Source organism: Pezoporus flaviventris, unplaced genomic scaffold (genome assembly GCF_033815535.1).
Source record: "Pezoporus flaviventris isolate CSIRO_AGI_PZ_B2104156 unplaced genomic scaffold, CSIRO_AGI_Pfla_v1 ptg000045l, whole genome shotgun sequence".
In the NCBI taxonomy this organism is placed as follows: Eukaryota; Metazoa; Chordata; class Aves; order Psittaciformes; family Psittacidae; genus Pezoporus; species Pezoporus flaviventris.
In genome coordinates this window covers 13296471-13321502 of record NW_026892593.1, presented here as the reverse complement: position 1 = coordinate 13321502, position 25032 = coordinate 13296471, and the positions used below count along the sequence as shown (strand labels likewise).

General features: G+C 41.4%; 1 protein-coding gene across 4 annotated transcripts in view; it reads right to left on the bottom strand.

Annotated features, from left to right (window-relative positions):
* TAFA5 (TAFA chemokine like family member 5) overlaps nucleotides 1-3086 on the bottom strand; it is a 432709-nt gene extending 429623 nt beyond the window's left edge. For all 4 annotated transcript variants that reach the window (XR_009745921.1, XM_061467495.1, XM_061467496.1 and 1 more), the window contains exon 1: nucleotides 2655-3086. Coding sequence is in view for 3 of the 4 variants with exons in the window: in XM_061467495.1 (XP_061323479.1) it covers nucleotides 2655-2766 (112 nt within the window). In the remaining variant the exon portion in view is untranslated. The remainder of the gene's footprint in view (nucleotides 1-2654) is intronic.
* Nucleotides 3087-25032: the final 21946 nt, after the last annotated feature.

The following is a 25032-nucleotide window of genomic DNA, read 5'->3' as shown; positions in this document are numbered from 1 at the left end:
ATGATTATTGTACAACAAACACTTTCCCAGAAACAAAAGATTCACAAAGTAAGTAGGGGAAGGGAAAGTAACATTCATATAACTGATTCAGGAATATGCTTTGTCAGACTAACAGATTAAAATGAAAATGATCAAGGAAGATCAAAAGTTTAATTTATAGTGCTATTAAAAATAGAAAAATTCAAAATTTAACACGGTATTAACCTTTATTGCTTTTTACATAAGTCAGCTTGATAACAGAAATAAGTTGGTATACTTCCATACACCTGAATATAAGATGTGAAAAAATACACAACACTTTATACCAATGAGTTATTTCACTTCATAAGAAATACAGCAAGGCTGTTATTCTTAAAACATAACTAAGTTGTCACCCCTCCTCCTCCCCACCCCCCAGTTATGGTCTTCTTAAAAAAAAAAAAAAAAAAGAAATAGAATGAGACATCAGATGAAAAAAGACTGAATAAAGCCAAGATGGTTTTTAAAAGAATTCATAAAATTTTCAGTACTACTTTATGTAGAAATGGCTTCACGTTTCCCTCCCACCCCCCCCCCTTGATTTTTTTAAACATCTTCACCCTTTCCACAGAGCAAAAACATTTTTTGCAATTTTTCAAATAGTACCGCTAGAGAAAATGCTCATGGTGCTTCATTAGCATTTGGAATTGTGGTTGTCAAATCAGTGAAACATTACATAAACGGTGGAGTGTTTTGACACTGCATATTTTAAGCTGCATGCTGCTTTTCAGTGCTATATCGAATGAAAAGCGTACTACATGTTTGAGGAACACCATCTACACTAACTGAGGGAACTAACTGGAAACTGGCCATTTAAGCACAGCAGCAATTACCTTCATATCATTAGCTAACATTTGCTTTGCATTCTTCAGCATCAGTAAACAATGAAAAATAAATAATAAACATATATAACAATTCGAATGTACAACTTAATTGCTTAGAACAGAACATTGTCAAACCTCTCACTGCTGAATATAAATAAATTTAAGGCACCAGATTTTATAGTTAACTCCTTCTGAGACTATGCTGATTACCTGCACAGAACTCCTGTCTTCTCATGAAAAGCCTGGGACCCTCCAGACGTTTGTAGCACAAACTTAAAATACCTCCTATTAGTAATGCCATCTGAATTCCCTTTATCCTTGCACTATTCATCCTGTAATATGTTTACTGAGTCACTAATCTCGCTGTATGCACATAAATTCCTTTAAATCAAGGTATGTTTTTAGCATACTCTCTACATTAGCAGATTGAACATGGCATTACGTACAAAATGAAATTATTTAAAAGTGTGACCTGTTTGACATGATTTTTGAAACGTGCTAAATTAAAAAAAATATAAAACATATTATTCCTTTTGGAATAAGTCTCTCACTGTCATCAGTAGAGAGAGGCACTGTAACATGCAAAAAAAGTGAATTAAAGGTTATCTTTACCAATTACAGTCTTGTTTCAGAAAAAAAAAATAAAACAAATATACAAAAATGGAGACTATTATATAGTTGAAGGGGAAGGAATGGAATAGAGGGGTAAGAAATGCAGCAGGGATGCTCCCGAAACCATCATCTGTTCTCTGTTCATCATAACCCACACCTATTTCAGCTCAACAATACAAGAATAATGTAAAGACTTTTATGCTACAGCTAAGGAAAGGAATACACACTAGGGGTAAACTACAGACCACATTCAGCTCAGGCTGGGAAAATACAGTGTATATTCAGTCTGGCAAAGCTGTGTAGGTGCCTCCTAATAAATTACATATTTTTATTACTGCACAGAAACTCCTTTTTCTATTCTCCTTGAAAGATTCCCACTCTGGTACTATGGACTAAATTCCATTTCCCATAAGTATGGGCATTGCATTTATATTACATACCTGCTTGAAAATTATTCTTGCCAAGAGCAAAAAAAAACTAGCAAGAAAAAAATAAAGATCTTTTAAAGTACTAATAGTCCAGGCACTTGACTCTTACAGATACCTTATCTGGAACTCAGCGCGATTAACTGACAACCTATCAAGCCTGAAAGAGAATATACAAAACTCTGCTGATAACCTATGATGCAGCTCTGAGGCTGATAGCATAGGGTTACTAAACTGCTGAGGATATGCTAAAGAAGTGCCAGGGTTTATTCCAATGCAATCTCACAGTCAGAGAATCACATACTACCCCGGTGATGTTAAAACATCTGTCACTTGACTAAGTATGTGCTTCCTAAAGGAATGAACATAAGAAAAACAGCTCTTGTTCATGGAAGGTGGAGGGGAGTACACGAGTTATGTGGAGTGAACAGTCTGGGAGAAAGCTGGCAATATCTGATAATAAACTGTGAGCCGTGGGTGATGGTTACTACCACTAAGAAGTCTGTTCCTAAAATTCAAGAGATGTTTCTGTTTCGACAGAAATGCCACATCTGCAGCTGAAGGACATCACATGCTCCCGAGAAGCAGCATACTGAAGTGTTGGTCTAGCTGCTTTACCACAGGGCAATAGGCAGAGATGCATTGAGGTGGCAAGTCTAAGACACAGTACGTACACCTGCCAGCTTCAGAGCTTGGCCTTGACTAGAAGCGCTACCTCAGATGGGAAGGCCGTGGATTAAGCCCAGCAAAAGCACCAGGATAAATATGTACTTACTGCAGTAAGCAATCAGGAGACTAGCCAGGATCATGATCGCCCAGAAAGTTGAGGACATGCTTGGCAAAGCGTTGGCATCTTTCCTACCGCTTCTCCTGGGAGATGGAGCCATTGAAACCACTTCCCCAGTGGGGGTGGGGGTTGGAAATCAGTCAGTTTCACCAGCCAGCTCTCCCCTTGACTGATGGCCCTTTTCCGCGTGTAATCCTCAAGGAAAGCATCTTCCAATGACCCCGCGGTCCGTCAGCAGCAACATGGTCCTTTTGCAGGAATCATCTTCCAGCCAGAAAGCCAAGGCAACTCTAGAGCCTGTAGGACTTGGGCACAGTGGCAGCCACCAGCTTTCCTCCCGTCACTGTGGTGCGGAGGTGAGGTTAACTAGGGCTCGGAATCCTCGCGTGGTGCTGAGCTTCGATCAAGTCCCACGAGTCTTTTTCCCTTTCCTTTTTTTCAATGTACAAAGTTGTTTCGCTGTTATCCTGCCCCTGCCTCTCCGCCCCGTCCGGAGGCAGGCTGGGCCCGGGCCGAGGCGACACTACCGCGGGGAGCCCAGCCCCGCCGCCCGCCCGCCCGCCCGCCGCTCTAAAGCGAGCCCCGCTCAGGCCGCGGCAGCCTCCCGGCCGCGGCCAGCATGGCCGCGGGGGCAGGGGGCACGGAGGGGCGAGGCCACGGCGGCGGCCACGGCCAATCGCCCGTGGGGCTGAACTCCGCCGGGCAGCTCCGTGGGGCGAGAGCGATCCGCGCCCGGCACCTGCAGAGGAACTGGCAGCGGCGGTGCCCGCCAACGGCTGAGGGCAGCTGAGACACGGCGTAGACAGACAGCCCTGCCCGGCGGGCGGAGAGGAGCCCCGTCCCCCGCGGCGAGTCCAGCCTGTTCTCCCCTCCCGGTTGTCCTGCGGGCTCGACGGGGCGAAAGCGCGAAAGGCGGCCGGATCGGCGGCTGGCGGGACACTTTACAAGGCGGCTCGACACCGGCAGCAAGTCCCTCCCACCCTCGCAACACGCCACCAGCTCCGATCTTCGGCTATAGCGGCGCCGGCCCTTCAAGTAGAAAGAAGGAGGAGGAGGGGGCGGGCGGTCACGCCCACAGGTGAAGAGCGCACGGAGCAGTCCTTCCCCCGGTCCACACAGCCTGCGCGTTCCTGCCTAGCCGCGCTCCCGCAGCTGTGCAAGCGTCACCCTGCTCCCTAGGTCGCCACTGCCGGTGCGACCCTGCTGCCGGCGGGTCGCTGGCAAGAGTCGGGGGACCCACGGGGGCTCACCCGCGGGTCGCATCCGGTCGTGCGGCAGGCTGGGGCAGAGGGGCGCGGGGCGGAGCGGACCTGGCCCGTGGCTCTGCAGCGGAAGAGCCAGATCCAACCCCCTGGCGTCTCCCTACGGCCTTCAGAGGAGAGCCACCGGACGGGGAAGGGACAGGAGAGGGAAGGAGGAGGGGGGATGTGAGGGGAGGCGGCGGCAGCACCCGCCTGGAACCCCCTCTGGGGTGCTTTGTGGTTGAGACAGGGTCTCGGCAGGAGAAGGTCCCAGGGACCAATTCCCGCCCCTCACCTGCACTGTGAATACACCATGGAGACTTCACCGGCTCGAAGTTTCCATGGTGTATTCTGCCTAGGCGTGGCCATGGGTGTGAATGGAAACATCCCTCCTGCATTCACCTGTTGGCACAGCCTCTCTGTCGCTGTAGTGGCAGGGACACATCGACATGAAACCCAATTTAGAGGGCTCCAGTTCATGTGTGTGCCAGTAGCCTTTATGATAATAATAAAAAACGGAAATGTTTTAAGAGGAGCCAGGTAGTTGAGCTTTTCTGTTCAGAGTCTCTGTAGCAATGTCCTCAAATTAATGTTTTAGGTTCTGCACAAGGTAGTCACATTCCAAGTACAGGCAGGATTGGCAGACTAGAAGAGGAGCTTGGTCACAAAATGTTCCAGTTGTCTGCTTCTGTGTTCTGCTTGCATAATGAAAATACCATGAAAAAGTAGATCCATATTCCTTCACTAGCACCAGGTTTCTTTGATGGTTTGCCACTTAAATATCTGGGCTTAAAACTGTGTATGAATGATGAATTATTTACAAGACAGGACTGTAGGGACTTCTTTAGTACAGCTGCACTGGACTAGATACTTGGAACTAAGCTCAGCTTTGCACCATAAGGGCATCATCAATGTAATTTCAGATCTGATTTTCTACTAGAGTACTTTGCACTGAACTGGTCGGGTAGTCAGCTGTTGCATTCAAGTATGCTTCACAGAGATGAAGCTTTTGGGTATATCATCTTCCAACATGTGACTTTCCCTTATTTTCAGTGGGAATTTCTTTCTGATTTCATTTAAACTAGAATAGAGCACAACTGTAGCATTAAGGCAACATGCTCAGCTTTATTCTTCTCCCCCACATCATTTAAAAGAGCATTTTATTATTACTTTTGTTTAGAGACTGAATCTTTGCAATACCTTCTATCCCTGACTTAGAGACTAGATTTTCTTTGTAAGTCAATATAAATTCCACAGTTCCTCTGCTATCGTGAAGTATTAGTTCAATTCAGTGTTGTAAAGTACTACTGCATAATGAGTTTAAAAAAAAAAAATAGGACTTCCAAATTTCCTATTCTCAAAACAAATGTAAATAAGTATTAAGCAACAAAAATGCCTCAGCATGATGTGCTGCTGTTCATTGCAATTCCAGGACTAACATGTAAATTAAGCAGGTTTTCCATATGTGTGAAAAGAAGTTTGACTTCCATTACAGCTGCGAGTATTGAATGTAGAGTTGAATAACATTTCAACTATTACTGAAAAGAAAAACCACAAGTATATTGACAAGAGATATATAGCATGATGTATGGATTAAGAGACTTCAAAGCCACGAGGGATAGCTGCAACAGTGTAAAGGCTGCTGTGCATTTCAGTATAGTACACAGAATTTTATATGGTAAATCTTATAGTTTACCCATCAAGTTGTGATTATACAAGAGGATTTCCCTTGGAAATATATCCAGCTTTCAGTCTGAGAAATGGGAGTCGTGATTACTGTTCACCTAAATAAAGCCTGAAGCTTGATGCAGAAGCTAAATATTGCTTTGCTAGTTCCGAAAATTGGCATTGTTCGCTTGAGACCAGGTTAATTCTTGTGTCAGAGAACTACTCAGTTACTTGAAGCAAGCTACCGCTTACTGAGAATGAGGACCAGTGAGCTGGGGCTTTTGTGTTTCTGTCCACATCTACCTGTAATAGCTTTACAAGAGGAGCTCTGTATGAAGAAATATTTTCAAGCATTACATTCTGATTTGATTGTCAAAGGCAGGATAAGAGTTAAAACCACTCCTTAAAAATGTAGTTTTAGGTCACTGCTGATTTGTTCTGTAGGTGGATTGATCCCCAGTAAACCTCTGGCTGTTCTGCACTATATTGAAATGTCGTGTATTGAAATGTGCCTCACCCTAGAGTAACACTACTCACAGACTGAAATCCTACTTGATGAAAGTGTCAGAATGTGGTCTTGAATGTTTGAAAGAATGCTTGCCTCTTTCTTGACATGTCCACTTCACATTGATTTTCAAGGAAAATTTCTCCCTTATCTTCCAAGAAATTCCCAGTATTCAGACTTTTGTGTGTGCAGAAGTGAAGCAGCAATGATTAAACTCATGGACAGCTGTCTGAAAGCAGACAAGAAATTAAAAACCCGAGATAAAGGCTGTATATCAAAATGAAATAAGCTTGTCAGAAATCAGATTTATTTCCATACAATCAAAAACACAGTTCTCTTGTTCTTCCATCACTGTTGGAAGAGTTAATATCTTCAAGGAAATTAAAATAATACTTAAGCTGTTCATGAAGATAGGCTGTGCCATTGCTCGAAATGAAATTGCAAGCAGAATCTTTCTGTTGACTAGAACCAGGCATCATTTGGAGCCTGTTGTATGCTGCATCTATGTGTCAGACAGTTCGCACATGATGTGTACACGCACCACTCCTTTCTGCTAGAATGTCAAACCTTTAAGGTCAACATTGTGCAGCAATGTTGACTTCTATCACAGGTGCAGCCTACAGAGAATAAATCCTGATGTTCACTTAGCATCAAGCATGTACATGGTAGAAAGAAGGTAACAGTATTTAGATCTTTACAGGCCAATCTTCCTTCCTTTTTGAGTTTGCTATTTACTGTCAAAAAAGAAGGTTTAATTTAAAAGTATATGATTCTATGACAGTACACTGATTTGGTGTACTTCATAAAGAATAACTAACCAATAATGTTCAACCAACAACTGAGTTTCGGCTTTAGATAAAGTAAAATGCTTCAGCTGATTCCAAGTATTAATTTTAGATGAAGAATGGAATAATCTCTGAACGGACATTACTGTTTAAATCTGTTAATTTTGAGCTAAATATAAATAAAATAGGTGTAAAAGAATAGCATCACTAAAACTTATTTTCAGCTGTTAAAAACATGAATTGCATACAGGAGCTATGTAACATCAGCTTTTTTCTTATCTCAGCAGAATTTTCAGAGGAAGAACAGTGGAGCTTAATACTAAGAAAGTAAGTTCTTCAAATTTATTTCACCATTTGCATTTTCAACAGAGTAGTGAAGAGATTCTGTACGTCTCTTTGTAACAATCCATAGCATCTCTTTATCAACCATAGCAAGTATCAGAAAAAATGCAAGGGAATTATTCCATCTTCCTTGAGAAGAAGAGACCAATGGAGACCAGTCAGGTGGTACAGATTCATGGTTAAAGAAAAGCAGCATTTTTAGTTAGAATTTATGAGAAGATTTGCTGTCTTTGTATTTACCAATCTTAGGCCATTTTTGAAAAAAAAAAAAAGCTTTAAACTAGACAAATGCCTCAATGATTTTTTAATGTCTTGTTTGGTGCTCATAATATCAACCATCTATTTAATAGGGCAGGTTTTGTGGTTCACATTAAGCAGAAAATTACTGTATTTGTGACAAAGAAAGAGGAAGGAAGAAGGAGATACAGAGTGTGTGGTTGCATGCTGATTTCATTGTCAAGTTATAATTTAGAAAGCAAGCTCAGTCTAATAACAGAAATCATATTCAAGTCTAAATGGCAGAGAATTGCATATATCTGAAACTAAGGGATAAGAAACTTAGTTCTCACTCCATATTTCAGTAACAGTATTTATTTACAGAGTACTTAAAAAATTCATAGGGTTTGAAACATGTTCATGCAACAGGCTTTTTTCAAGGCCTGTAACGGTAAGTCCTTAAGAACTGCCCACAATTCTTTTAATGCACAATCAAAATATATTTAGTGGGAAGCTGTTGCTTTATTGCATTATACTATCTATGTGCCAGGTGCTCTTACTGATGAGTGCTTCTGTTGCTTATTACAAACCTATAGTTTTGATGTGTTACTCATACATAGATTGTGCCTTTTCAGTTTTCAGTTTCTGTAACAATTTCAAGCTACCAGTTAGTAGTGGTTTATTTTTTCTAGTCATTATTAATTTAGTTGAGCTTTTTCTTAATTTTAATTGCCTGTTAATGACATTATAGTTTGATATAGATGTAGTTTGAGCAGCTGTATGTGTTTTTGACTTAACATGAAAGCTTTCATAAGTTACAGGAAATCCTTGCCTTGTAAAACTAGACTTGTGAAGTTGTTCACTGACAGCAATGTTAACCTACCTAATTATTTGCCAAAAGAAACAAAAAAAAGCAAGAGAGTGACAGTGGAAATACGCTGCCAATACAAAACATTTTTATACCTGTCTGTATAACTGATGTGTTGTCACAACATACACATTATCATTCTGACTGAATGTTATTTATAGACTTTACACTAAAATGTAGAAAAAGCATGAAGGAGAAACACTTACAGATGCATTTTAATTCCACTTTGCATCAAAGGCAAGTCTGCAGCTTTTATAAAAACATGCTGACAATATAATATCCTACCAGAATATTTCTGCCTTTTTTTTCCAAAGAGCTTCTTGCTATAGATGACCAAAAGATTAAATGAACTTTGTAAAATTACTGCATTCTCACTTAGATCCTTAACATAATGAGATTAAAAACAAAAACAAACATGTTACTGTTCATACACAAGAACCCCAAGTATTAGAACTAAGGTTGTGTTATAATAAGCCACAGCTCTTTATCGCATGTATTAAAAAAATGTTTTGGTTTTTTTTTTAAATGTGGGTGTGTAAGATTGTTTCTTTGCACTGAAATTCCTGCAGCTGATGTGGTAGATAAGTACATTTCTGTCCCTTAGCAACCTTCACTGATTCAAAAAATCCATGCTTGTAGTATCTGGAATGCTGTTAATGAAAGTGTCTGGAGTTTAACACATAACCAAATCATTCAGAAGTGAGTCATTACCTGAGCTACAGTGATAAAATATACTGGATTTGACAGCAAGAATAGGAATAACTAACTTTCATACATGGATAATTTAGGAAGGTGAGTTATTACAAAAAATTAGGAAACAAATCAGAACATGAAACAGCAAACAAATCTGAAATAAATCTAAATATGGTAAATTACTTTCATTATAGTTAATAGGTAAAGAATAAGATATAAGATCACAACTATGTGCAAATTTCTGTTTTGGAGATCACATCAATTATTAATCAGATCTGTTGTGGGCTAGATCTAATTTAATTTTGTGTATTCAAGTAAAAGGGACACTGGATTCAGTACCTGTTCCAAAGTGTCAAAAAAAAAAATTCCTGCTTTCGATACATAACCAATAATAAATGCAATTCTTTTACAATAGATTTAAAGCGAGGAAAGAATGACCGACTTGTTTTGGAATTTATTCCATTTTTGTCTTTTTTTTTTATCTGATTTCTTTTCATCAGTTTTCCTTCAATGACACACTACAATTTGATAACTTCAATGTTACACAGGTATTACAGGGTGTACGGTCACAAAGATCTCTTTTTTCTGTCACTCCTGGTATTTTCAGTTCTGTACCAGTTAGTTTCCCTATCCTGAGTTCTCTAGGAGAGGGTAATCAAGGTATTCTGTACGTGTCTATATATACATTTATCACCTACCTATTTGAGAGCAAAAGCATCATTGCAGGTGTGGCAACTGCATGATCCTGTCTGTCAGGACACGTATAGATTTAATATGTAAATTATTATTTCTTCAATGTTTTAACACACCCCAGAGATGTAATTGCGTAGGTGGCTATGTTTCTTCTTGGCATTTTATGAAAATCTTGCCACTTTTGCACAAACTTTTCTGTAGGAGAAAGAGATGGCATTGTCTAGAGGTAGAGTGCAGGGTTGTGTTCCAAGAGCTGCTTTCACTTGATAAAGAAGCCAGTAAATTTTCTAAGCAGCTCTTTGACAATTGTTTCAATGTATGTCTTGTTGCCTTAGTTTCTGCAGGAACCGGGCATAGCTAATGGTTTTTCTGTAAAGACCTAGAGCTCTTTGATGAAATGTTTTGTTTGAAGGTGAGGCAAGGCACAAACATCTTACAAATGCATTGTTAAGAACTCATCTCAATGACAGGGCAGTGAGTAGAGTTGTGCTCTGCCTAAGCTGGTACTTGACTTGTTAAATTCACCATGCAGCTAAATGATTTCAAGGTCCTTTCCAATCCTAATTATTCTATTATTCTATAATTCTATGGTTGATCAGTGAATAGTAGAAAATTTCCAGAAAAAAAAACAAAAGATCTTGGCAAACTAAGCAAAGCTGCAGATTTAAAAGCTAAAATTTTCATCTACAGCTGATAAGACTGACAGATAATGTGGTTTCTCTGCATTCTGCCATTTGCCAGTTCAACTGTTGGCTCTTTAAGAGTAGAACAAAATGGTATTTCTGGTATCATTGCGCTGCCTTTCAGAAAGCAGCTAAATTTGTGTAACCAGGAAATCCCTCAAACAAATCATCACTTTTCTGAGTGGAAATTAAAAACTACTGGTTTACTCTAAATCATCGTGTGCAAACTGCAGCCTATGAACCTGGTGTACTTGTTTTGAGAAGCAGACAAGCTGTTTTGAGTGACATGATGAGGAGCAGACGGGTTGAAATTTGCAGTGGCTTTTCTGGTCAGCTGAAATGCTCATTATCAATCACACTCTGTTTCTATCTTCTAAAATAGGTAGTATAGGAGCAGCAAGGGTAGTAGAAAGCAGAATGGACAACAGTAAATTTGAAAAAGGAACAATTGCATTGTCTTTGGAATACTCCAAATGTGGATGAGTGTTTCTAGAGATCTTGCCCGTAAAATCATTTTTTTCTTTGGGATTTTTGGCTTTGGGTGATTTGGGGTTTGGGGGCATGAGAGGAGAGTGGGAAGGGCTGGAAGGCAGTGGAAGGAAGGACAAGAGGTAGTGGGATAGCAGGAAATTCTGAATTATGGAAGGGCTATTTTTTTCATAAGGCAGTGGACCTATTTGATTCTGAAGGTGTCACCTCCCATGTGTATCTTGCAAAATTATGTCCATGCTGAAGGATGGCTTTGGATAAAATGTTTCCCTGTCACAGAACCCTAATCTCACAAAGTTCAGAAACAGGAAGTGCAAAGTCCTGCAGCTGCAGAGGAATAACCCCATGCATGAGTATGGACTAGGGGCCAACTATTTGGAAAGCAGCTTTGCAGAAAAGGACCTGGGAGTCCTGGTGGCCATTAAGGTGGCCATGACCCAGCAAGCCTCCCAGGCTGCATTAGTCAGAGTGCTGCCAGGAGGCTGAGGAAGGTGATTCTTCCCTTCTACTTAACACTGGTGAGACTCATTTGGAGTGCTGTGTGTCCCCCATGCTGGACTGCCACAGGAGTTACTGCAAGAGAGACGTGCATCACTTCAGTACAAGAGAGAGGTAGACATACCAGACACAGTGCAGCAAAGGACCAAGAGAGTGATTAAAGAATTAGAACATTTGTTATACAAGAGCAGGCTGAGAGAGCTGGGATTGTTAATCCTCAAAAAGATAAGAGTGGGGTGGTTTGTTATCAATGGATCCTGATGGGGGGGGGGGGGGGGGGGGGGGGAGGGGGTTTTATCAATGGATCCTGATGGGGGGGATGAGGGGAGACAGACTTTTCTCAGTAATAAACAATGAAAGGAAAAGGCACAATAGACACAAATTGAAATACAGAAAATTTCAATTAAACATGAGAAAAAGTATTTTACTTTGGGGGTGACCGTACAATGGAACAGGTTGTGCAGTGACACTGTGCAGTCTCCATGCTTGGGGATATTCATCTGGATACCTATCTGGACAAGGTTCTGAGAAGCCTGCTTTGAGCAGTGAGGTTGGACTAGATGATTTCCAAAGCATGATGAGGGCTAGATACCTAAGCAAGAGATCTTCAGCAAATGGGTGCAGCTTAAGAAATAACTAGCAGATAGCCACTTGAAAATGCTGAGAGTGAGGGTATCATCTCCTGTCCTCTCATTAGGGCTCTGTTTTTTTATCCACATGGGTCTTTATCCCAGACCCTACTCCTGAAGATTGTCACCTATAATCTTTCCTTCTAACCAAGTATTGTGTTTACTGGAGAATAAAGTGGTGGCAAATGGACAGATGCTGCACCATGCCCTCAAGGCATCCTAGTCATTACAACATTTGTTCAGGATGTATGGGAGATCAGTTCATTTCTCTTCTCTGACGTGGTCAAATCTCCATCAACCAATGCTTCCATAATGGGAAATTTACAATCCCCTTGTTGAAACAGTGTTACTGTACATATGTAATAAATCAAGACTTACAGGACAGAAGGAGAACTGATTCTATAGATAACTATTTATAAGGATACTCATTTGGAGAGAAGGCCAGTATTTTTTTTTGCCTCATCCCAGTATGGTTTCTGTAACTTTAACAATGACTATACAATGTGCTTAATTCTGAAAAAGATGGGCCATTGAAGAAGATTGCTATCAAAAAACTTTTATTTACTTTGTCTTTGCTTCCATCCTTTGTCTGTGGATAATACTTCATGTAAGTATGTAACTTTCATGACAAATTTGGTATCACATTGCATATGATGAGATAACCCATGGGATTGACTTTCTGACACTGAATAAGTTTCCAACAAACACATAGGTATTTTTTCTGAATAGTTATGTCTAGGACAGGTTTCATTAAAGAACCAAAAATAAAATTGTTACATTAGTATTCATACAATATTTTATGACAAGATCAAAGAAATGTTACCATTATTACACTGTTATTCACTCCTCTGAACTCTCTTTTTTCTTTAGATTCACATTCTTCATCCTATTCAGACCAATTTTTTTTCTTTCTGTTAATACAGACATTTAATTTGCATAGTGAGGTTACTGGAAATAATAATTTTTCTTACAAAAACAATTTTTTAGCTGTCCAAAACTTGTTTGCCTTCTTCACTACAACTTCATTTTTTGCCCTTCAAAATCTACAGGTTTCAGAATGATAAATCAGATACTTTCTCACTGCATTTGGGATTATTACAATCCACATTAAGCGGTATTATATAGCATTTCTGCCTAGCACTTCTGCATATACACTATATTTGCGTATAGACTACACTTGCCATATACACAACACTTGCCCTCTACACAACACCCATACTGAGTGCTGGAGCCTCTGTGGGGAGCGGGGATATAACAATGTTGTGCTGTGCTATACTTTGGCACACCTTTAGCCCTGCACTACTGGTGCCAATCCCCGCTGCAGTAAGCAGAGACATCTTCAAATACTTCATATTGCTCAGAGCTCTGCCCAAGCTGACCTTGAATGTTTCCCAGGATGGAGCATTCTACCACCTCTCCTGGCAACCTGTGACAGTATTTCAACACCCTCATTGTAAATTTTTTTTTTACTTATCTCTAGTCTGAGTCTACCCTTGTTTAGTTCAAAATCATTACCTGTTTTCCTATCACAACAGGCCCTAAAAAAAGTCTGTCCCCATCTTTCTTATAAGCCCCCTTTAAGAACTGAAAGACTGCAATAAGGTTTCCCCAGAGCCTTCTCTTCTCCAGATTGAACAATTCTGACTCTCTCAGCCTTTCCTCATAGGAGAGGTGCTCCATCCACCTGATCACATTTGTGGCCCTCCTCTGGACCCACTCCAACAGGTCCATGTCTTTCCTATGCTGAGGCTCCAAAGCTGAAGCTTTGATTAACAAGGCTTTAATAAGTGATAATTCTCCAGCTGTTCAGCTCTTTGGAACTGGTTTATCAGTATTTTAGAAAGGCCTTTATGCCTAGGGGAGATTGCTTCCATCTCTTTTTTGGGCATACTAACAAAAGGCTGGGAATGCTGATTTTGTAGGTCTCTTTGAGACATCACTTTTTTGCTCCTCTATGGAGCTTCATGCCAATATCCTGCAATATTATCTCTGGTTGAATAGAACTGCTTTGTGTTTGGAGTAGGGTGAGCCACACAGTCTATTAATTCAATTTTAGGTACTAGACTGAAACAATGGTGTGCAAAATTTTAAAAATAATTGAGCTTAAAATGAGGAAATAATATACTTGTTTACAAGACCACTAATGAATGCTGTAATTCATTTTTATTCTTGTGCTGAGATCAGCAGGACAATAAAAACAGAACCCAAACACGTTTCTGTGTTGTCATGAGTTAAGGCAATCAGTAGTATTCCTTGACAAGTTGCCAGCCCTCATCATTAAGAGATTCTCTGATGCGTATTTGTCCTGGGTTCAGCAGTAGCAGTCATTTTTCTCCTTCTTGGTAGCTGGTGTAGTGCAGTGTTTTGACTTTCAGCTCGGGAACAGAGCTGATAGCGATGTTTTGGTTTGGCCAAGGACTTTGTGAGCCTCATGCTCTGCCAGGGAGGAGGGGAAGCCAGGAGGAAGCAGAGACAGGACACCTGACCCAAACTGACCAAAGAGGTATTCCATACCACAGCACATCATGCCCAGGATGTAACTGGAAGTTAGCCGGAAGGGCTGGGAGACTGCAGGGTTGGAGGAGGTATCGGTCGGAGCTTGGTCGGGCTTGGGGGCCGAGTTATCGGTCAGCTGGTGCTGAGGTGTTGTATTCTCTTCCCTTGTTATTTCCTTTATCATTATTATCATTGGTGGTAGCAGTAGTGATTTGTGTTATACCTTAAAGTGTTCTTATCTCAACCCGTGGGAGTTGCATTCTTTTCAGTTCTCCTCTCCATCCCTCCGAGAGCAGGGGGAGGGCAAGAAAGGGGGGGGAAGTGAGCGAACGAATTACCTGACTGGGTTTAAACCGCGACATTATTCCACAATAGATTTTTAAATCTCATCAGCCGTGTGAGCCATCTTTGCCAGGCTGGAAGGACCTTAACATTGTCTTTATTTATTATCTGGACATCTCATGAACCTAACATGACACTTCAAGTCTTGTGAATGTCTGTATGTTCATAGACTCTTTCAAACAGGCTGTGTTGATGTCTGGTATAACACAAAATTTCAGTTATCTGTGTTGCCTAAAATTGTACAGAACAGTTCTCCAGTTCTCCTGTCTTGTTCTCCCCCCCCCCCTCCCCCCAGGAAAACACTTCTATAACCAGAATGTCCTCTCATATACAAAAATCTCTGTGCTTCTGTCAGTTCTACACAATATTTTAAGCAAGTCCTTAGCAGCATTGGCGTTGAGAAAAGTTTGAGCAAAAAATCTTATATAAATTAAAATGTTATTCTGAGAAGTTTTGAAGTACAGGACTTGTAAAGCTTTTCACTGATCTGGTTTTCAGACTGCAGAAGTGATTAAAATTGGAGATAAAGGATTTTTTTGAAAAGGACTTTTCAGTGATGTCTTCATAGGTGATTTCTCCTGTTTTATGATTAACTGTGGTGCTGGATGAAGCTTTTCTACCTGGTATTCTTTCCTTTCTGTCTTGTCAATTTTAGTTCCAATATAATTTTAAGAAATAGCTTTTGAATCATTACACTTTCCACCTAATTGCAAAGCCATTATAGGCTTAATATGGCAGGAGCTGAGCCTGTCGATACATACATTTCTTTTAGTTTAATTGTAGTCCATCCACCTTAGCTTCTTTCTAAGGTACTTTTAAACTTAGCTAACATTCTTTATGAGATTTCCCATAAACTAAAATGCCATTCACAGACACTGTGATATTTTCGAAGTTGCAGAATCATACACATCTTTCTAAGGTGATTCTGATGCCAAATGGGAAGCAAAAGAGTAGATATCTTTTAAATAATGTCATAATAAGTTGTCATCTTGTCTCTTGCGGGAAGATCTGATGAGAATACTTTTGAGAAAACATTTTTCAATGCAAAATGTTGACTTGGCAAAACCAAAGCTTTTCACGGAAATATATATCTTTTCAGTAGAAGTTTCTTAATGAAGATTTTATCAGGTCCAGGGTAGAATTTCTAATCAGATCCTGAAAAATCAAGGTACACCTTCCTTTGTGGTCAGGGCAAGTTAGGAGACTTGGTTTTAAATCAATTTGAGCTGCAGCAGGTAACTGAGCCTGGACCTAGCACTTCAAAAGTGACTGTCCTCAGTGTTTTAATGCCGTTTTGGGGGTAAATCTCTTTCAGTCTCTATTAACGTCTCTTGAGAACTTTCTAATTTATTTTTTTTTCCTACATGGAGATAAAACAAAATATTAGAACTATGTTTGCTAAAATAAAATTCATGTGTTTTCAGATCAGTCTACTTGACAGAATGCAAAGGAGGTGCTGTTTTAAGATACTTAGGTAGGAAGACTTGTACCTTTGAAGCTCTACTTAGAGCTTCAGGTCACAGCTCTCTATTGATTCTTGTAATTCTCCTTGACTGAAATGGAATTAGCTCTATGGGTACAGGTAGAAAGCTTGACAGTTTCTGTTCATAAGCTGTCACAAAGAAAAAACCTTTAGTCTTAATACTTAAAAGTATGTATGCTATTTGAATAGATATTTCATTTATTTATGCACATTTTATATAACAATATAAATTCTCTGACTACAATACCGTGCTAGTTTCTTCTTGGGAAGATTTTAGTTTCTAACATTTCATGTCACAATAATATGAAACAATTTAGATGAGTCAAGAAATTAATCAAGTAGCTGAGGAGTTAAAAGTCCTCAAGTAGGTTCTAAATAATGAAGAGTGTTAATATTGCTGATGGCCACTCTTACCGCACTGGAATAAGAACACAAGGTACACAGTATAATTTCTTCTTACTTAATCTGAGGCACCCAAAATTGTGTGAGATGACTAGAGCTGTCAAGTGGGCAATATCCTGAAAAATATCAGAAGATATGTGACTTGAAGATAACATTTGTGAAAGACCTTAGCTTTTGTGAATGAATTACTAAAGTTTAACTATTTAGAATGAAATTAACTTTAAGAACATATTATGTGAAAACCAAATTATTTACATTTTTAAAAATTAAAATAAGCTATTATAATAATAGGCAGTGCTACTAAACCTACTTTACCTTTATATAAAGAAAGTATCTATTTAGAAAATAAAAAAAAGTAAAGTATGAGTTGCCTTTTAAGTGGGACTAGATATTATGTAGACCATGAGCAAAATTTTCTTTACTTTTTCATATATCAAAATAAGTAGAGCTTCTCAACAATCAGGTTTTTTAATACATTATGGCTGAATGAGAAATGACTAGTCGCAATTGAGTTCTGAAGACTGGGTTACTGAAATAAGGGAAAATGTGGTTTATTGTAAAACTGTGACTTCATTAATTACTACTTAGCTTGGTGAGAACAAACACTATCCCTTCTTCTATCACTACATGCACTTGTAAAAAGTCCCTCTCCAGATTTCTTGTAGGCCCTCTTAAAGGACTGGAAGGCTGCTCTAATATCTCCCCAGAGCCTTCTCTTCTCCATGTTGAGCAAACCCAACTTTCTCAGCCTGTCTTCATAGAAGTGGTGCTCCAGCCCTCTGATCCTCTTTGTGGCCTTTCTCTAGACTTGCTCTAACAGCTGAATGATTGAATCAAGGATCTTATCAGGACAGAGCAGACAGGCAGCGTTACCTCCCTCAACCTGCTGATCATACTTCTTTTGATGCTGCCCAGGATATGGTTGGCTTTCCGGGCTGCAAATACACATTGCCAAGTAATGTTAAGCTTCTCATCAAAGTTCTTCTCAACTCATTTTTGCCCAGCCTGTACTTGTACAGGGAGTGCCTCGACCCAGGTGCAGGACCTTGAACTTGACCTAATGAACTTGACCTAATGAACAAACCTTCATTAGGTTTGCTTAGGCACAGAGGTGAGGCTAACCAGCCTATAGTTCCACAGGTCTTCCTTTTTTTCTTTTTTAAAAATGGGGTTTATATTTCCCTTTTCCCAGTCAATGGGAACTTCACTGGACTGCCATGACTTCTCAAATATGATGCATTATATCTTGGTAACTTCATCTTCCAGTTCCCTCAGGACCCGTGGTTGCATCTCATCAGCTCCCATGGATTTGTGCACCTTCAGTTGATTTAGATGGTGTCAAATCTGATCTCCAATAATGAATGATTCTTCATTCTCACAGTTGCTGCCAAGGCCTTTTGCAACTTGGGCAGTGCAGCTGCAGCACTTGCCAATGAAGTCTGAGGCAAAAAAGTTATTGAGTACCTCAACCTTCTCCACATCATGGGTAACCAGGTCTCCTGACATATCTATAGAAGCTTTTCTTGTTGCCCTTGATGTCCCTGAACAGATTTAGTTCCATCAGAGCTTTAGCTTTCCTAACAGATCTGGCTGCATGGAGAATTTCTGTGTAGCTTCCCTTTTTGTGTCAGTTAGTCTAGGAACTACTTGTTTCTCCACACAGGCCTCCAGGTATTTCTCCCTGACTTCCTCTTTTTGAGATGCATCACTCTTGAGCTTGGAGGAGGTGAACCTTGAGTATTAACCAGCTTCCCTGGGCCCCTCTTCCTTCCAGCACTTTATCCCATGGCACTCTACCAAGCAGATCCCTGAAGAGGCCAAAAACTGCTCTTCTAAAGTCCAGGGTAGTGAGCTTGCTGTGTACCCTCCTTGCTGCCCTAGAGATCTTGAACTCCACCATTTCATGGCCACTGCAGCTGAAGCTGCCATTGAGCTTCACATTACGCACCAGCCCCTTGTTGGTGAGAACAAGGTCCAGCATAGTACCTCTTCTCGTTGGCTTCTCTGTCACATGGAGAAGGAGGTTATCATCAGTGCACTCCAGGAACCTCCTGACTTGCTCATGCCCTGCTGTACCATCCCTCCAACAGGTATTGGAATGGTTGAAGTCCTCCATGAGGACCAGGGCTTGTGAACATGATGCTGCACCTGTCTGTCTATAGAAGGTCTCACCTACTTGGTCTTCCTGGTTAGGCAGCCTGTAGCAGACCTCCACTATAATGTCACCTGTCCCTGCGCTCCCTTTAATCCTGACTCGTAAACTCTCAGTTGCCTCATCATCCATTCCCAGGCAGAGCTCCAGTGCACTTCAGCTGCTTATTGACATAGAGTTGACATCCCCTCCTCATCTCCACTGTCTATCCTTCCCAAAGAGCCTGTATCCTTCCATTCCAACACTCCAGCCACAGGAGACATCCCACCATGTCTCTGTCAATCCAGTAAGATCACAATCCTGCAAGTGTGCGCACGTCTCCAACTCCTCTTGCTTATTCCCCATGCTAGAACAGAACTTTGGGAGGTTATTATTCAAATCAAGAGGACATTAAACCAAGTGGAAATAAATTATTAGCTTCAGACAAAACAGGTAATTCAGTAAGTGGAACTGGAACACCTTCTGAAGGAAAGTGATGTTTGCTTGTAAAATATTTGCTTTGATTTTCTGTGGAGTCACATAAATCCATCTCTGCAGGGATTTCACTTTTCAGTAGCTTTTGCTGTTCTAATATGATGCTCACTTCACGCTTCTGACTCAGATGGTAGAAAGTAAGTGTTTGACTTTGACTTTTTCTAGGATACCAAGGGTGGCAGGAAATGGCCCACTGCTATTATACAATCAATTGAATGGGTAGCTGCAGGGTGTTGGCATACCACAGCTTGTGGCAATGTTGACAAAGAAACAACACACACAGTGGCTGTCTTGGAAAATGTACAAATGAGAGAGAAAGAAATGACCCAGAAGGGCATATACCATTTAATTTGTAAATAGGATCCTACGCTACAGGCTGTAATGTAAGACACTTGTTTTCTTGTACAACATAACCTGAAGCACTGTGGAAACCTGCCCTGATATTCTTGTTCTGAATTGTTCTATACCAGATGTCAACTCTTTTTAGGCCAGAGGGCCAAAAAGTATGTTCTGCATGTTATTCACATGTATCTGCACTTGCTAATGAACACACAGGCATAGCAACTGCCTGGCTTTCTGCCAGAGCCCAAGTGAAAGAATATCTAATGCACTAGCTGTCAAACAACACACCATGGGGTATATGCAAACTGATGATCTGCCAATGCATTTTGGATCCTTGCTAGTCATGATGAAAATCTTTTACAGATGTCCACACTTTTCCTTGCAAAAAGGGAGCCCTGGTGATTATAGTTGCTGGCACATATGAGAAATCTTTGTTCTTGTTCAACATCCTTGTTCCTGTTCAACATCTTCGTCGGTGACATGGATGGCGGGATTGAGTGCGCCCTCAGCAAGTTTGCCGATGACACCAAGCTGTGTGGTTCGGTTGATACGCTGGAGGGAAGGAATGCCATCCAGTGGGACCTCCACACGCTTGTGAGGTGGGCTGATGCCAACCTTATGAAGTTTAACCATGACAAGTGCGAGGTCCTACACCTGGGTCAGAGCAATCCCAGGCACAGCTACAGGCTGGGGAGAGAAGAGATACAGAGCAGCCCTGTGGAAAAGGACTTGGGGGTGCTGGCTGATGAGAAAATGAACATGAGCCAGCAGTGTGTGCTCACAGCCCAGAAAGCCAACCGTATCCTGCGCTGCCTCAAAAGGAGCATGACCAGCAGGTCAAAGGAGGTGATCCTGCCCCTCTACTCTGCTCTTGTGAGACCTCACCTGGAGTATTGTGTGCAGTTCTGCTGTCCTCAGCATAAAAAGGACATGGAACTGTTGGAACAAGTCCAGAGGAGGGCCACGAGGATAATCAGGAGACTGGAACACCTCCTGTATGAGGACAGGATGAGAAAGTTGGGACTGTTCAGCCTGGAGAAGAGAAGGCTGCGTGGAGACCTCATAGCAGCCTTCCAGTATCTGAAGGGGGGCTATAGGAATGCTGGGGATGGACTCTTCATTAGAGACTGTAGTGATAGGACAAGGGGTAACGGGTTAAAACTTGAATGGGTGAAGTTTAGATTGGATATAAGGAAGAAGTTCTTTACTGTGAGGGTGGTGAGGCACTGGAATGGATTGCCCAGGGAAGTTGTGAACGCTCCATCCCTGGCAGTGCTCAAGGCCAGGTTGAACAGAGCCTTGGGTGATAGGTTTACTGTGAGGTGTCCCTGCCCATGGCAGAGGGGTTTGGAACTAGATGGTCTTAAGGTCCTTTCCAACCCTAACTATTCTATGATTCTATGAAATGAGACATGAAACAACAACCATCTATGGCACAGTGTCCTGGGTTCAGCAGTAGCAGTCATTTTTTCTCCTTCTTAGTAACTGATGCAGTGTTGTGTTTTTGACTTTTGGTCTGGGAACGGCGCTGATAGCACTGATGTTTTTAGTTACTGCTCAAATGTTTGGTCTGGCCAAGGACTTTCTGAGCCTAATGTTCTGCCAGAGAGGAGGGGAAGCTGGGATGAAGCAGAGACAGGACACGTGACCCAAACTAGCCAAAGAGGTATTCCATACCACAGCATGTCATGCTCAGGATGTGAGAGTTACTTTAGTTACTGGACTGTTCTTATCTCAACCCGTGGAAGTTGCATTCTTTTGATTCCCATCCCTCCAGGAGCAGGGGGAGGGCAAAAAGATGGGGAGTGAGAGAGCGACTGTGTGATTTATGGCTGACTTTGTTTAAACTGTGACACACAGTTTTGCATAACCTTTTTGATTGTATTTTGTTTGCTTAAACCTAATACTGAAGTTACCATGAAAAGGTTCAAAAACCTTTATGTTCTGGTTAATAGTCATATTATAATTAGGCAAGAAGGACAGAAAATAGACAGAAAAATATCACATAATTGAATAGACTGGGTGTTGAGGTTTAACCCCAGACAGCAACTGGGCACCAGAGAGCGGCTGCTATATCACTCCCCCCTGAAGGGATGGGGGGAGAGAATCAGAAGTGTAAAAGTGAGAAAACTCACGGATTGAGATAAAGGTAATTTAATAGGTAAAGCAAAAGTCACGCATACAAGCAAAGCAAAACAAGGAATTCATTCACCATTTCCCACTATGATGGCCAAGAGTCCCTTTTTGTGTGTGTCTCAAAACAAGTCAGGAGACAGAAGGAACTGACAGCTCCTTATCGCTTCGGCAAACGGCCGGGCCGCAGCAGGGATCCTGCTCCGCCAAGGCTGGGGATGCTTTCCTGTGCTGTCTGCCCTGAGGCCGTGAAGATCAACTGCCCCGGCAACAAACTGACCGGAGACACCGACGGACCCGGCGGCGCCTGTCAGAGCACAGCGTGAGCCGGGTCTGGGGCTCAGCATATCCCCTGCGGGAGAGTTCTGAGAGCCTGGCCCTGGAAAAAGTCAAAACTGTCCTTCAGGTGTGGCGAGCACCCCTCCACCATGGACCACAGTGGAGACACTGACTGCAAGGACCGAAAGGACAACAGCTGAAAGGACTACAACTGAAAGCATTTCCACTCGCTGACTGAGTTGTCCTGGATCCTCTGGGTATTGAGCCTATTTCTGTTTTCTCTCCTTTCTTTCTTTTCTCCTTTTCTTCCTCTACTTCGTATCTTTTATAAGAATAAGAACTCGCCAAGACTTTTGTTCCTTCTGACACAGTTTTAGGGAAGTTTACAATAAAATTAATTGTTGTTTCGTTTTTCAGCCTCTGAAGGGCCTCTGGTTTCTCCTGTGAACCGCAGAGTGTGATAACAAATCAGCTCTCCCCTCACCCACCAGGTGGGACGGGAGACCCATGGTCAGGTAGGTGTTCAGCCATCTCCAGGACAGCAGGGCTCCATCACATGTAACGATTACTTGGGAAGTCAAACACCGTCACTCCCAGTGTACTCCCCTTCCTTTTTCTTTCCCACCTTTACATGCTAAGCGTGACTCCATATGGTGTGGGATACCCCTGGGGTCAGTTGGGGTCAGCTGTCCTGGCTGTGTCCCCTCCCAGTTCCTTGTGCACCCCCAGCCTGCTCGCGGGTGGGGTGGTGTGAGGAGTGGAAAAGGCCTTGGCTCTGTGTAAGCACTGCTCAGCATTAGCTAACACCCGTGTGTTACCAGCACTATTTTCAGCACCAATCCAAACCATAGACCATACTAGTCACTGTGAAGAAAATTAACCTATCCCAGCCAAAACCAGCACACTGGGTTAACCAGGGAAGGCTGAAAGTTATGATAAAGAGAAGGAAGAATTAAAATGTGAAGGTATAGCTCTTAGGATAATGAATATAATTTGTTTAAACTTCATTATGTTTTGTTTCCCTGAAAGGGGAATACTGGGTGATATGCTGATTCCATCAACAGCAAAAACTCTTTGAAGAAAAAGATCAGATAACAGTTTAAGTCCTATTAATATGACCTATATATAATGTCATTTACAATAGCCGCGTAGCAGTAGCTCAATAACAAAGAAAATCACCAGGCTGCATATCAGAGCATGTAGACTGGGCAGTTCAGCGGAAGGCAGTATTTTTTCTTTGTTTTTATTTACTGAATATTGGCTTATAGTCTCAGACCTAAGTACAAGTGGCTTACTGAAAACGAAACTAACTAGTCAAGGGAGATGACTGAGGACATGTTTGCCTCCTTCTCCCAGATGTTCTGCAGAAGAATGTAATACACTCTATTGATTCTGAAGACTAGCAAAGGTAAAGTTACTTTTGCAAGAATCCCTCCAACAGAAGGCAATTTCCTTTCTTTGTACTCTGAAGTCTGCTATTCCATTGAGATTCATGCCCAAGAAACTATCATACTGTTACTCATTTCTTTCTGATCACCGTGTGGGTACTTCAACTACTTTGGCACAAACCAGAGCAGCTTTAGGAGCAGAAGTTCATTATTATAGTCAACAGAGAGCACTAGACACTGCTTGGGGCCAGTTCAGAATGCTTAAAATTAATTAAATTGGTATTCAACTAGTCACTATAATCAATGGAGACAAGGACACAAGTTTTATCATGCCTTCTTTAACACTGGTGAGTTCAACTGGGAACTAAATATTGTTTCTGTTGATTTCAAAGGAAGCCCACCTGTGACTAGATCAGACACTATAGACATTTAAACTTGGATGAGATGGACTTCTAAACCTGTCTCTTTCCTAAGGTCAGGCAAGCTGTAGTCAATATATTAGCTCCTGAATTTGCAGCCAGAAGAGCCCACATTATTATACCCAGGCCTGACTACATGCATCAGTGTAGGTGGCAACTTTGATTTGCCTGAAGCTGTTCCCCTGCTAAGGAGTTTATATTTCTGCCTTAGCAAAGGCTTTGGTTGCTGTCAGGTCCCACAGCACACATCCATTCTGCTAGTCATTTAGCATAGAAGCTCAGAGAGTTAGAAAGTCCAGGTCCAGGAAAAGCAGAGCGAGAGTGGTATTTGTGGGGACACAATAACCTTGTTCTGCAGGTCTGTTTGAGAATTTCAGTCTGTCTCATCTTTAAATTCTCAGAGACTTTTTTCTTGGTGCAGTTTATAGAATGCAGATTTGGCCCATATCAGTTGAACAACCACTTGACTTTGGACTTAATTCAAATCTTGTAATGCATTTAAATGTTTTCTTGGGAGTGAAAATTTGAGTTAATGTGTCAGCAGAATTTATAAGAAACAATTGCTCTCAAAACTTCAACCTACCAGTGTTGTCTTTTCTGGGGGTAAGGGAGCATATAAAGTCCAAAACCTCTATGTAGTTCCTAGTGAATTACCAACATTAGCTGCTGGTCCTACTTGGAACTACTAACAATGGAAATAAAATAAAATAAAATAAAATAAAATAAAATAAAATAAAATAAAATAAAATAAAATAAAATAAAATAAAATAAAATAGCTTGAAATGTAAGTGATGTTAGCTCTTTTGTGGTACTCAGATCTCCTGAAGGTTTGACAACCACATAGCCTTAATGAGGTGTCCTGGGTTCAGCAGTAGCAGTCATTTTTCTCCTTCTTGGTAGCTGGTGCAGTGCAGTGTTTTGACTTTCGTCCTGGGAACAGAGCTGATAACAATGATGTTTTGGTTTGGCCAAGGACTTTGTGAGCCTCATGCTCTGCCAGGGAGGAGGGGAAGCCGGGAGGAAGAAGAGACAGGACACCTGACCCAAACTGACCAAAGAGGTATTCCATACCACAGCACGTCATGCCCAGGATGTAACTGGGAGTGCCCCGGAAGGGCTGGGAGACTGCAGGGTTGGTGGAGGTAT